Source organism: Acipenser ruthenus, chromosome 10, assembly GCF_902713425.1.
Source record: "Acipenser ruthenus chromosome 10, fAciRut3.2 maternal haplotype, whole genome shotgun sequence".
In the NCBI taxonomy this organism is placed as follows: Eukaryota; Metazoa; Chordata; class Actinopteri; order Acipenseriformes; family Acipenseridae; genus Acipenser; species Acipenser ruthenus.
The window spans coordinates 1,739,672-1,753,227 of NC_081198.1; the positions used below are offsets into that span (position 1 = coordinate 1,739,672).

At 47.8% G+C, this 13,556-nt stretch overlaps 1 protein-coding gene across 14 annotated transcripts in view; it reads left to right on the forward strand.

The window, feature by feature from the left end:
• Positions 1-13,335, forward strand: part of LOC117404595 (microtubule-associated serine/threonine-protein kinase 2-like) — a 103,033-nt gene extending 89,698 nt beyond the window's left edge. For 10 of the 14 annotated variants that reach the window (XM_059031461.1, XM_059031464.1, XM_059031463.1 and 7 more), the window contains 18 exons: positions 791-923; positions 1,168-1,235; positions 1,338-1,423; positions 1,831-2,039; positions 2,205-2,343; positions 2,466-2,598; positions 3,530-3,695; positions 4,093-4,194; positions 4,722-4,844; positions 5,288-5,397; positions 6,210-6,364; positions 6,924-7,210; positions 7,556-7,771; positions 7,907-8,133; positions 8,303-8,425; positions 9,037-9,173; positions 9,546-9,736; positions 10,258-13,335. In XM_059031461.1, coding sequence (XP_058887444.1) covers positions 791-923; positions 1,168-1,235; positions 1,338-1,423; positions 1,831-2,039; positions 2,205-2,343; positions 2,466-2,598; positions 3,530-3,695; positions 4,093-4,194; positions 4,722-4,844; positions 5,288-5,397; positions 6,210-6,364; positions 6,924-7,210; positions 7,556-7,771; positions 7,907-8,133; positions 8,303-8,425; positions 9,037-9,173; positions 9,546-9,736; positions 10,258-12,308 — 4,656 coding nt within the window. In that variant the 3' untranslated portion in view covers positions 12,309-13,335. The remainder of the gene's footprint in view (positions 1-790; positions 924-1,167; positions 1,236-1,337; positions 1,424-1,830; positions 2,040-2,204; positions 2,344-2,465; positions 2,599-3,529; positions 3,696-4,092; positions 4,195-4,721; positions 4,845-5,287; positions 5,398-6,209; positions 6,365-6,923; positions 7,211-7,555; positions 7,772-7,906; positions 8,134-8,302; positions 8,426-9,036; positions 9,174-9,545; positions 9,737-10,257) is intronic. The other 4 variants (XM_059031462.1, XM_059031465.1, XM_059031469.1 and 1 more) reach the window with 1 other exon arrangement.
• Positions 13,336-13,556: the final 221 nt, after the last annotated feature.

Sequence of the window (13,556 nt, forward strand, 5' to 3'; positions counted from 1 at the left end):
TCTTAAAGGTCTGTGGCCCGTGAGAAATAAACGCCATGGCTGTAGAGACAATTAACTAGGCTTCGCCAGTGAAATGAATCAGATGCTTTTTATTATTATTATTATTATTATTTATTTCTTAGCAGACGCCCTTATCCAGGGCAACTTACAATTGTTACAAGAAATTACATTATACACCATTTCACATTTATTTTTTTATACATATTTTTATTTTTTTTTTACATACAATTACCCATTTATACAGTTGGGTTTTTACTGGAGCACTGTAGGTAAAGTACCTTTTTAGAGACGAAAGATATCTTAAATTGCACTTCTAGACCAACTCATTTTATTTAATAACATAAAACAGAATTTTCCTTAACCCAGAAGATTCCAATACCAATACAAAACAGGGATGGAAACAAGACTTCTATTGCATAGCAGTTTCACCCATTCCAGGTTTTAGTACGAACTTGTTAGCCACAGTGAGTAGGTAACAAGCTCGGGTATGTCTTATTAAACTCATAGTAAACCCAGGAATGGATCAAAATGCTATGCAATGGGAGTCTTCTTTCCATCCTTGCAAAACTGGTATCAGCAATATGTTTAAGAAAAATATTTGACTTTTTATCAGGCAGTGTTATTTGTCTCTTGAGGGGGAAGAATAAAAAGCTACAGAAGGGAACAGTGCCAGGCCAAGGGGGCTCTTGATAATTTGGGACGGTTAAGAAGTGTGGTCCGAGCATGTCCCAGCATTAGCACTACGGACACAGAAAGGGGAGTCTCTCTCACTCTCCTCTCTCCGCTGCAGGAGTTTGATCCGGAGGAGTTCTATCATCTGTTGGAAGCCGCCGAGGGCCATGCCAAAGAAGGGCAGGGAATCAAGTCGGACATTCCCCGCTACATCATCAGCCAACTGGGGCTTACCAGGGATCCCCTGGAGGGTGAGTGTGGAAGGGCAATCAGTCCCACAAGTCTGCTATGTTGAAAGAGTCCCTTGTTTTGTCCAAAATCCATGGACCCAGAGGCTTTAAAATAAGACCTAATATTTGTCTATGAAATTTGACTTTGGTTTATTACATGATCACACCTTTATATTAACCCTAACCCCTGTTGACATATACTCTAGTACTGGAATATTCACTGATGATATTAATGTACAGTTTCGTGTGTTTTTTTTTGTTGCAGAAATGGCCCAGCTGAGTAGCTATGACAGTGGCAACCCTGACACCCCTGAAACTGACGACTCTGTGGATGTAAGTGCAGTGCAGCAGAAAGGAGATGGGAGTTCACTGCTCGGACTGCTCAGTTGTGTTCTAAGCCTCTTTATTAACACTCTCATAACTGTTCTCTCTCAGAGCTGTGGAACTGTGATGCAGAGGAAGAAACCCCCCTGCGAGGAGGACTTTGAGAACATCAAGCTCATCAGCAACGGAGCCTATGGGTGAGTGTCTTGAGCCGCCCCTGGAGACGCTCCCCTGAGCAGCCGCTCTACAGCAGTGCTGCTTGCTAGCTTATTGAGCAACACTGCTATAGAGCCGCCCTTCAATACCGAGAGGACTGGGGATTTCCTGAGTACAGATGATTTTTGTCACTGTACAAACCATATATTCAGAGCCCAAAGTTAAAATTATAAATTATAAAAAGGCAGCAGCAACATGACTAAGACACCTGGAGCAGATTTCAATAAGTCTATTAACTGTAATGCTGGTGCTGTCGTCCCATGAGGTTTCATGTCTTATGCTGTCATTACCAGTTGCAATGCTCTTGTGACACCGCAGTGTAGCCTGATTTCTAACAATGGAAAGCAGACGTACGGACTTCTGGTTGACCGTGTCCTTGCTCCTGCAGCGCGGTGTACCTGGTCCGGCACAAGGAGACCCGGCAGCGCTTTGCCATGAAGAAGATCAACAAGCAGAACTTGATCCTGAGGAACCAGATCCAGCAGGCCTTCGTGGAGCGAGACATCCTGACCTTCGCAGAGAACCCCTTTGTGGTCAGCATGTTCTGCTCCTTCGAGACCAAGCGCCACCTCTGCATGGTCATGGAGTACGTGGAAGGTACGTTCTCAGGGATGGAAAGAGGACTCCCATTGCATAGCAGTTTGATCCATTCCTGGTTTCACCATATGTTAATTATGTAGAGGGATGCTAAACTTTTGGCCATAGCTGTATATAGTTGGTTTTAAGAATGCCTTATTGAGCTGGTTTGCTTTTGCTTGGCAGGTGGTGACTGTGCCACTCTGCTGAAGAACATTGGGGCCCTGTCTGTTGACATGGCGCGCATGTACTTTGCTGAAACGGTGCTTGCCCTCGAGTATCTTCACAACTACGGCATCGTTCACCGGGACCTCAAACCTGACAAGTAAGCTTGCAGTGCTCGCTTTGTTCCTTTCAGTGGCACTTCATGGTTTTGGTTCAAACACCCATCAGTCACGCTGCACCCACGTGTCTCTGACAGAGCTCCTCTCTCTTGCATTGTGCTAGTTTGCTGATCACCTCAATGGGACACGTCAAGCTCACTGATTTCGGGCTCTCGAAGATCGGGCTTATGAGTCTCACCACCAACCTGTACGAGGGGCACATTGAAAAGGATGCCAGGGAGTTCCTGGACAAGCAGGTACTGTAGGAGCTTGCTGTGTACTGTGTGTGTGTGTGTGTGTTTTTTGTGTGAGCTTGCTGTTTGTGTGAGCTTGCTGTGTGCTGTGTGCTGTGTGTGTATGTGTGTGTGTGAGAGCTTGCTGTGTGTGTGTGTGTGTGTGTGAGCTTGCTGTGTGTCCTTCAGTGATGCACTGGTAGCACAGACATGCACTATTCCAGGGTCCTCATGAACGAATCTCAAGCACTTGGGTAACACATTCAATAGCCGTGCCTGGGTACCCCACTCAATAGCCATGCCTAAAATTCAGGATTACTTTCAAAATTCTCCTGCTTGCCTACAATGCCCTTCATCATACAGGTTCAGTGTATCTCTCTCTTACTTTCAGTTTTCTTTAAACCTGATCTGTTATTAGCTGTTGTTTAAATTGCTGTTCAGGTTTTTCACTCCATCTTATTTGTATTATTCTGTATGACATATAATTCACAATGTCTAGAATTCACATCCTAGCCCAGCATTTAATGTAATATGCCTGTATTTAATGTATTTGCATTGTTTTTTTTTTACTGTTTGTATTTAATGTACTATGCCCTGTATTTCACTGTATTTAATGTATTATGTATTGTTCCTCACTATCTTGTAAAGCGCTTTGTGATGCTGGTTCACTATGAAAGGCTGTATATAAAATAAAGATTGATTGATTGATTGATTGATGGATGCCTGGGTACCCACTCAATAGCCATGCCTGAGGAACCCACTCAATAGTCATGCCTGGGTACCCACTCAATAGCCATGCCTGAGGAACCCACTCAATAGTCATGCCTGGGTACCCACTCAATAGCCATGCCTGAGGAACCCACTCAATTCCCTTCACTACTCTCCTCCCCTCTGCGTCTCCTCCCCTCTGCGTTGGCGCTGGTGTTCCTGATGTTCTGCGTGTCTCGGTCCGCAGGTGTGCGGCACCCCTGAGTACATCGCCCCGGAGGTGATCCTACGGCAGGGCTACGGGAAGCCGGTGGACTGGTGGGCGATGGGGGTCATCCTCTACGAGTTCCTGGTGGGCTGTGCACCCTTCTTCGGAGACACACCAGAGGAGCTGTTTGGACAAGTCATTAGTGGTGAGCACCAGCTCTCAGTGAATCTGTGGATTTTTTTTAACAGAATTTCATGTAATAAACACACAAATGTGGAGTGATATTTCTTTTGATTTGAATCATCAGCAGTGTATGAATCGAAATCAAATACGTGTTGCTCCCCGGGCTTATCTATGAGAGTCAGTGTCAAAAAGCCTTCACAGTAGAAGTTCAGTATCAAGACTGCTCTGCATGGCTTTAGACAAGGAATCTTATTCGGAGTAAAATATGCTAGGGAAAAAAATGACCTTGGGTTGGCTAAAGGATTCTGCTCAGAGACAAGGATTGGAAGAATTGCAGGTCCTGTATAGTGCAGAATTCATGCCTGATTACCATCGCAGTGCAGCTTAGCAGCTCCTCTCTCCTCCCTCCCCTTTCCTAGATGAAATCATCTGGCCTGAAGAAGAGGATGCGCTTCCCCCTGAAGCAGAGGATCTCATCTCTAAGCTCCTCAGGCAAAACCCTATGGACAGGCTGGGAACAGGTAGGGATGCTGGATCCTAAAGGTACAAGAAATGGATTGGATGTTTAAATGGACAATTTCATACAGAAACTTGCAGAGAAGGATGTGCAGCAAGGAGGTATCACAATCTGCTTTCTCATACATTAGCGCGCTGTTGACTGAACCAATTGTTTAATTTTTTTGTATTAAACATGATGGGGCATATTTTCAAAGCTTTTACTCCTGTCTTTAATTAACTCCCTATTTTTTTGGAATGGGAAAATTCCATGTAAATGATATAAAACTGACAAGCAAATGGCTTTAATGTGTATAAAAAAGAATTCATAGTAGTTCTGGATCTAGTTTTATACAATCTGCAGCTTTTTTTGTTTTTTCTCCTGTAAAAAAAATAGTAGTTAATTAATTAAAGACTGCAGTAATAGCTTAGAAAATATAGCCCAATGTTTCTTAATGCCATGCTTTATTTGCAGTCTGTAGCCGAGCTGCGTTGTGTATTTGTTTCAAAGCAGCGTCCTCATGTATTGTGCATGCTTTGTATTTGGGAACAGGCAGTGCTTTTGAGGTGAAGCAGCACCGTTTCTTCTCTGACCTCGACTGGAACAGTTTACTGCGGCAGAAGGCAGAGTTTATCCCCCAGCTGGAGTCGGAGGACGACACCAGCTACTTCGACAGTAAGCCCAGTCTCTTCCACTGAGCCACAAGGGGACGTATTTTCAAAGCATCACCTCCAATCTTTAATTAACTCCTATGTTTTGAAAAGAGAACAAAAAATCATTTTAATGTTACAAATGAGAAACAACCAGTTGCAGGGTGCTGAAGAGCGCTCGGATTCTATTACCACTTCACTGTCTGGGTCTAGTTTTGTAAAATTAAGCAGCGTTTTACCTCTTTAAAAAAAAAAAAATAGGAGTCTAAAGACTGGAGTAAACTCTTTGAAAATATGTCCCAACGTTTTAAATGGGCTCTGGCAGACATAACTCTACATAGCAAAACAGCAGCTAGATCCGCCACATGAAGCAGAAAGACTGGGGGAAATGTGTTTATTTAACCCCCTGGTTATGCGCTGGGTCAGTTCAGTATGTGTGTGTCTAACTGTGTGTCTGTCTGTCTGTAGCTCGCTTGGATCGCTACCACCACGTGGACTCAGAAGAGGAGGAGGACACGAATGATGAAGAGCATGTAGAAATGCGTCAGTTCTCCTCCTGTTCCCCTCGCTTCAGCAAGGTGAGCGAACCCTGCCCAGGGGAGTGCTGCCTACTTCAGCTTCCGCTTTAAAAACGACTGCAGGTCTTCCACACTGCATGTGTGGAGGTGTGCACTAAATGAGGGCTCCCAGTGTGTTCAGCATTGCACAGAGTGTGCACGAATAAACAGAACAAGTAACAACACAGCCGGTGAATGGCTTACTGCACTTAGAGGTGAGTGGCTGATGCCTCCCGAGTTCAGATCATGGCTCTGTATTTCGTGTCCATAAGCTAAACTGGAGTATGTGCAGTGCGTGTTTAAATTTAACAGCCCATATTTAGGTGAATTCAAGGGTTTGTCTACCACTTACAGTCATTCCATCAATTCAGACATTCAGTCATTAATTCTGAAAACCACCAGGTCATTTAAAAAGCTAAACTCAACCAATGTTAAGGGGCAGTTACAGAGCTAGTTACCCTGTTCGCATAGTCAACCATGATGCGAGTGAGAATTGTCAGTGAAGTGCAGGGATGGAAATACAACCCCTATTGCGCCGCAGTTTCACCCACTGGAGCAATCTAGGTAAAGTACCTTGCTCAAGGGTACAGTAGCAGTGTCCCCACTGGGGATTGAACCCACGACCCTCTGGTCAAGAGCCCAGAGCCCTAACCACTACTCCACACTGCTGCCCCGTGCATACTAATACACAGTGTGTAATGTGTGGTGGGTAATGCTGGTGTCTCCTCTCTCTGTCTCTGTCTCTGTGTCTCTCTCTCTCTCTCTCGCTCTCTCGCTCTCTCTCTCTCTCGCTCTCTCGCTCTCTCGCTCTCTCTCTCTCTCTCTCTCTCCAGGTGTACAGCAGCATGGAGCGCCTGTCCCTTCACGAGGATAAGAAGACCCCGCCTCCCACCAAGCGCAGCCTGAGCGAGGAGGGCACTGGCAAGATGGACAGCCTGAGTGGGCTCAAGTCCCGGGACCGCAGCTGGATGCTGGGCTCGCCTGAAATGTAAGTCCACTGGTTTCCCTCATCACACACTAACGGGAGCCTCGCCCCGGAGGTGGCTGTGTCTTCAGCACACCCGCAAGGGCAAGGTGCTTGAGCCTGATTGCATCTGGTGCAGCTAGCTTGTATTGCAATCCAGCATCTGTTGGTTGTATTGCAGTACTGTATTCAGGGATGGAAATAAGACTCCTATTCCATGTTTTTATATAATGCAAGCTTGATTACCCACAGTGTATAGGTAACACGCTTAGTGTGTCTTATTAGACTCGTAGTGTAGTAAAAACCAGGAATTGATCAAACTACTATGCAATGGGAGTCTTATTTCAATCCTTGATCATAATACACATTTTGCATTGGGCACAACAATCTCTTTGGTTTCAGTACTTCATAAAATATGTTCTAATAAATTACAACCATAGAAAAGCTGCTGTGCAATGGGAGTCTTGTTTCCTGGTATGTGTTACTTTCTGTCACTGGCTGTTTAGGTTTGGCAAAGCTTGGGACTCTAATACAGTGCAGTGAACCCCTCCCTCTCCCCCCTCTCTCCCTGCCGGGGCTGCAGCCTGCGGAAGCGCCTGTCCGTGTCGGAGTCCTCGCACACGGAGAGCGACTCCAGCCCCCCGCTGACGGTGCGCCGCCGCTGCTGCTCCGCCATCATCGAGATGCCACGCTTTGCCATCTCCACCGAGGACGAGAGCTCCAGGAAGGGCCCCCCTTCCAGCTGGGGTCCCCGCGGGGAGGAGCTCCCCCTCACCATTCCCGAGCAGCCCCTGGAGAGAGAGCTGCGGCTGGACGAGTCCCCCACCACCCCCGGCTCCACCAGAACCCTGGGCAAGAGCATGCTGACACGTGAGTGCCCGGTCGCCATGCCATGCTGTGCCACTCATGGTAGTGACGCGACACAATCGGATGGCTTCACAGATCCCTTATCTAATGGTACCTTGGTCTAGGTAGTGCAGCTGAGCTTCACTGTTCATTTTGCAGCTAGTTTAGATATCAGTGTACTGTATTGGGATTGAAAAGAAATTTTAAAGAATGAATGTGTTTTTTATATCTAATTTAATCAACATTTTAGAAAGTTTTAGCATTCCTGGACGTGTAAAATAACTTTTCATAAACTGCACTTTTAAATGCTGAAATGATTTATTTAATCGGGAGCCAAACATCTATGCATGTTTATTGTTTCTCCACTAGTCGGCGGCTCCACTGAACTCTCTGAGCGCTCTTCGCGGTGCAACAGCACTGAAGTTTCGGACAACGCCACACCCAAGGCCATCAGCGACCTGGCAGCCCGGCGCGCGCGGCACAGACTGCTCTCCGGGGAGGTGCTGGAGAAACGCACCTCGCGGCCGCTTAGCAAGGTCATCAAGTCAGCCTCCGCCACCACGCTGTCCCTCATGATCCCGTCCGGTGAGTCAGGGCAGGGGTTTGGTACCATAGAAATATAAGCAATGTGCATAAAACCGAGTCATACGGTACTTGTCTGGTATTTTTAAGAGAAGCTATGAAATCATCTTTAAAAATGATTACAATAACTCTCCCCAGATCACTACAGTGGCTCCCCTCTGGCCAGCCCGATGTCACCCCACTCCCTCTCGTCAAACCCGTCCTCGCGAGACTCGTCCCCCAGCCGCGACTACTCGCCCGCCATCAGCAGCGTCAAGCCGGCGATCGTGATCCACCGCGCGGGCAAGAAGTACGGCTTCACGCTGCGGGCCATCCGTGTCTACATGGGGGACACAGACGTCTACACAGTGCACCACATGGTCTGGGTGAGGAGACTCCTGCTGTTTCATTGGTTATTTCATTGCGGTCCCGCCAGGGCTGAAAGGGTCAAACTGGTTTTATGATTGAAAGAAGTGACAATGTCTTAATGTAATAAGGAGAACGCTGACACTTGAACATTCTTCCTGACCCCTCTGCCCCTCTCTCCCCCTCCAGCATGTTGAAGAGGGCGCCCCAGCACACAATGCTGGTCTGCGGGAGGGTGATCTGATCACTCACGTCAACGGGGAGCCGGTGCACGGCCTGGTCCACACAGAGGTGGTGGAGCTCATCCTCAAGGTTGGGGAACATTACTGTCTTATTTTTATAAACTGCACTGGTGTGGGTTATAAGTAGGACCGTGTACAGCGACTGTAGCGCTGCTTCCACTTGATAAAAGTATGAAATGAACAGGGGAGGTGAAGAGGACTGTAAAATACTGGAAGGAAAATAAAATGCACATTTTTCACGGTAGGCCGTCAAATACACGATTTCCATGAAACTCATGATATCGTGAATTGTCCGGGGCCCCAGTTATAAGTTAATACATCCGCTTGACCCTCACTCTTACGGTATAAGAGTATCTTCTTGTGAGCCCATATTACCTTATTATAAATCATGTTTGAATCATCAAAGAAACTAAAACATAGTTATCCGTGCCTTCAGTTCATAGTGCAGAAGATAATACAGTAAAACAAGATATACTGGAATGTTCTGAAATGGGATGTGTTGACAGTTTTGTAGTGGCTTTGTGATTTTATAATCCTCATGTGAAAGTACAAAACTGTCCGGTCTGGACCATGAGACAGGCTGTGGTTGTTTAACGGTACCCTCCTCGTCCTGAGCGTTCTGCCCTTCCCTTTTTTCGTTCTGATTTGTAATGAATGCTGGGCCTCTTTTGTCTCTGCCAGAGCGGCAACAAGGTGTCCATCTTGGCCACTCCCTTCGAGAACACGTCCATCAAAGTGGGTCCGGCGCGCAAAGCCAGCTACAAGTCCAAGATGGCCCGGAGGAACAAGAAGACGAAAACTAAAGAAGGTCAAGAGAGGTGAGGATTTGATCTGCAATACCACTTAATCGAAGGATGTAACAAACAAACAACCAAACCAAATTACAATGCTGTCAAACCTACAGGGGTGCACTGGGAAGAGAGACCCTCAGCAGAGCAATACGGAACTTGTTAGAATCTGACACGAATCAGAGAGCCAGTTCAAGCCTGGATTATTCCTCTTTAAGAAATAGCTAACAGATGTTTAGTAGCTCACAACGTTGCCAGTATCATTTGAATTGGAGAGATTTATTTTACATCCTGACGTATCTGCTATTTCAGAATAGTTGGAGTCTTGTCTGCATGTAGCTTTCTGCTGACACGCTGTTGACTAGCTTGCATGAAGGCCCTGACGACTCTGTTTCTTTCCAGCAGTAAGAAGCGGAGCTCCCTTTTCAGGAAGATCACGAAGCAGGCGTCCCTGCTGCACACGAGCCGCAGCCTCTCCTCCCTGAACCGCTCGCTGTCGTCCGGGGAGAGTGTCCCGGGCTCCCCCACCCACAACCTGTCCCCTCGCTCCCCCACGCAGGGCTACCGATCCATCCCCGACTCGGCACACTCCGGTACGAGCCCTCTGTGCACACTGTCGTCCGTCCAGAACTGTGGAGCACTCTGGGGAGGGACCGGATTTAAGTCCGATCTGTAGATAAATAAACAGAGCGCGTGTTGATTTCTTTGTTTTGATTCGTAATATATATGTATGTAATGCTTCTCTCTGTTTGTTGCTTGGATTTATATTTGTCACTACTAAGTGGTGTATTGGCACCTCAATCAAAACAAAGAAATGTGTCTTTGCTCAATTACTGTATAAAACATGTATTTGGTTGATGATTATTAACATAGAATATCAGTTTATAATACCATTTTAGTGATGCATTATGAGTGGTAAAGCTACTGTTCTATTTGTTTTCAATTCAGTTCACAGCTGCGTTCTTTGGAGTTTGGAAATCGCCTGTTATAAATGTAACCATTTTGCAGGGATACTTATCAACCTCTCTAAAGGGCACCATTGTTTACAAACAGACACTGCTATTAACAAGCTTGAATCTATGAAGCATTAACAGGTTTTTTGTTTTTTTTCCAGTGGGCGGCAACTCTTCCCAGAGCAGTTCTCCCAGCTCCAGCGTCCCGAACTCTCCAGCCAGCTCCGGCCACATCCGTCCCAGCTCCCTGCATGGCCTGGCCCCCAAGCTGCAGCGCCAGTACCGCTCCCCTCGCCGCAAATCTGCAGGAAACATTCCGCTGTCCCCCCTGGCCCGGACCCCCTCCCCGACACCCCAGTCCACCTCACCGCAGCGCTCCCCCTCCCCCCTGTCCGGTCACACTCTGGGCAGCTCCAGCGTCACCCAGTCCTTTCCGGTCAAACTGCACTCTTCTCCCCCTCTCGTCCGCCAGATCTCCCGGCCCAAAAGCGGCGAGCCCCCTCGCTCACCTCTGCTCAAGAGGGTGCAGTCTGCGGAGAAGCTGGCCTCCTCCCTCTCCTCGTCTTCCTCCCCCTCCCCCTCCTCCCGCAAGCACAGCCTGGACATCTCGCACGCGGAGTTCAAGAAGGAGATGATGCAGCGGGACCCCAGCCTCCAGAGCCTGCAGGAGTCGGCCAGCGAGACCCTCCTGGGCGGCAGAACGGCCTCTGTCGAGAAGGGGATGCTGCAGAAGCCGTCGGCCCGCAAGCTGGGCCGCCAGGAGCCGCCCGAGGGGGCAGGAGCTGCTGCAAGCAACAGCAAACTGAAGGACAAGCTGTCGGCGATCCGGCAGGACCGCGCAGAGAGGCGGGAGTCTTTGCAGAAGCAGGAGGCCATCCACGAGGTGGACTCCTCCGAGGACGAGACGGACGAGGGCTCAGAGGACAGCCAGGACGGGAGGAGGCTGAAGCACAGGATTGACTCTGCCGACGATGACCCCTTCCTGCCACCTGAGCCCTATGTGAAAACAATGCTGGTCCAGCCGCCCAAGAGCAGTGCAGCAGCAGCAGCAGCATTATCCTCATCACCTCCGGCAAGCCAGCTGCAGTGTGCAGGACAGACGATCGGACCATCAGATAAACTGGAGCCTTCGTCTACCAGCTCTGTTAAAGCAACCGAAGCACAACAGAAATCACCTCAGACCACAACCCCCACAGCGGAGGTTCCTAAAGACATATCCAGGCTCGCCGGCCCAGCGGCTCGGATCCATCAAGGCATCCAGACGACTGCTCCCGGGAAATTGTCTGCGTCTGGGATTCAGAGTGCTTTTACACCGCTGAAGGATGCTTTTCTAAAGTCGGCCCCGGGTATCTGCACTCTGGCCCCTGCAGCTACGGCCAGTGAGTCTCTGACTGTGACTTCAAAAGACACTAAATGCACTCCAAAGCAGGTCCCAGAAAACAAAGAAAAGAGCAGCAGCCTTTCGGGGAGAATCAGCGACAAGTCCGTGAAGCCCAGCCGTGCCCTGGAAGTTAAGCCACTCTCTCCTGCCGTACACTGCCAAGCCAGCCCTGCCCCAGCTGAGGGCATCTGCAAGGAGAAGAAGGAAGCGGACAATAAGAGGAGCGCAGCCATCGCTGCATCGACTGCTCCTGTTCCAGCTAGCACCGCTGACAAGATAACGCCACTCGTGTCCCAGCTAGCCACGGTGGCCAAAAGTGTGCTCGGACCGGTCAAGCTGAGCATCCCTGGAGCGAAGGAGGCTTTTGAAAAAGCCAGAGAGATGCAGCCGGAAGACTGCCTCAACACAAAGGGAAAGGAGCAGGGGAAAGCCAAGCAGGAGCAGGACAGGCTTGATGCACTCAAGACGTCAACTTCGGCGGGACAGGCATCGCCCTCCAAACAGACAAGCCCTCTGCTCCCACTGGTGTCCGAGTCTGCACCCAGACAGCCTGCACTGAAAACTGAAACGGGTCCCATGAAGACCCTGGGAGACAGGAGGAAAACCATGTCGGTTAAAGAATGTGCCCAGGTGACGTGCGGTAAAACGGCTGGTAGCGCCCCCTACCAGCAGGTCAGTTGCAGTGCCCCACGTAAGGAAGTCCCCCAGACAGTGAAACAGTCAGAGACGGGGGACCAAAAGAGAGGACAGGAATTGCAGGTGTTGCAGAAAGCAGCTGCAACAGCAGCAACGTCGACGACGACACAAGACAAAGTTTACAGGAAAACGTAGCAGCATCGCCGGAGGAGAAACTCGCACTCCAGCTTCCAATAACAAAATAAAGACTGCATGTTTAAAAACTTTATACGAAACACGAATCACAAACAAACAAAGGAAATCCAGATACAGAATTAGGGTTTTTTTGTACATTTTTTTCATACACAGTTAGCATTTTTTTGTAAATGGCGGGGCAAGAAATAAACAGCTTTAATTAAACGTTCAGAGAGTAGCTCTATTTTTTTTTTTTTAACAATTGCTCACCACTACCAAGTTTCAGTCTGAGCCCACAGTTGTTTTCTTGCTAATGGAACAGGTTGTGCCTTAATGAATACAATCTTTCAGAAACATCTGCATGACTTAGATGAAAGATACGTCTTGAGAATTCGAACTATTAAAGTAGCCGATGCATAACTCTTTCTATAAAATACATTTCAGACCTGTTCAAAGCAATGCCTTTCCGTCATTCATGCTCCATTCGTTTACATCAGAAACACTCCTTTTACAATACAGCATTGCAAGACGCAACTCCAGCAAAGTGGACCTTTTTTAGATATATTTTATATCATGAACACTAAAAATAAAAAAATAAAGCAGACAGCGTCAGGAGGCATGTTCAGTAGTCCCGTACTGCTCCGTGCTGATCGCATGCCTTGCCCTGGTAGAGGTGCCCTTGCTGACCATGTACAAGCTGTCTAACCTGTCCTGACCGATGCACACACGTGAACATTATGCTGGTCTACTCTGTAGCACAGTGGAGAATCAGATGATTAAATACAAACGTCTGAATGGGAGGTAGAGGAAGGCGTCTGTGAGATTCCTGTGTTGGTTGTCATTTCAGCAGTCAAGGTGCTGGAAGTACCTTTGCTCCTTGAACAACTGCAAGGGCCAGATGATGCAGCAGCCAGCCAACCAGCGGACTGCTGATGAAGCAGCTCTGCAAAAGGGACGCGATACAAAATAAAGGACATCAAACAAGACCAATGGTTATTTCTAGCCCTGCTTCTTTTTTTTTGGCCAGTTTCGTTTATTAAATTATTAATTTTTTTTTTGTTTTTTTTTGACCAACCTAATGTTTATTTTCACAGCTGTCAAACTTCCCTGTGAGTGTGTGTAGTGTGTGATTTGTGTGTAAAGCAAGCTTGCATACACTGTGACTCTCTACCAGGCTGCCCTTGAATGTGAAACATTGTGACAATATCATCTTTTAATACGTGGGGAGGGAACTCTGTCTCAAGAGGACTGTACCTTCATGAGATGTAG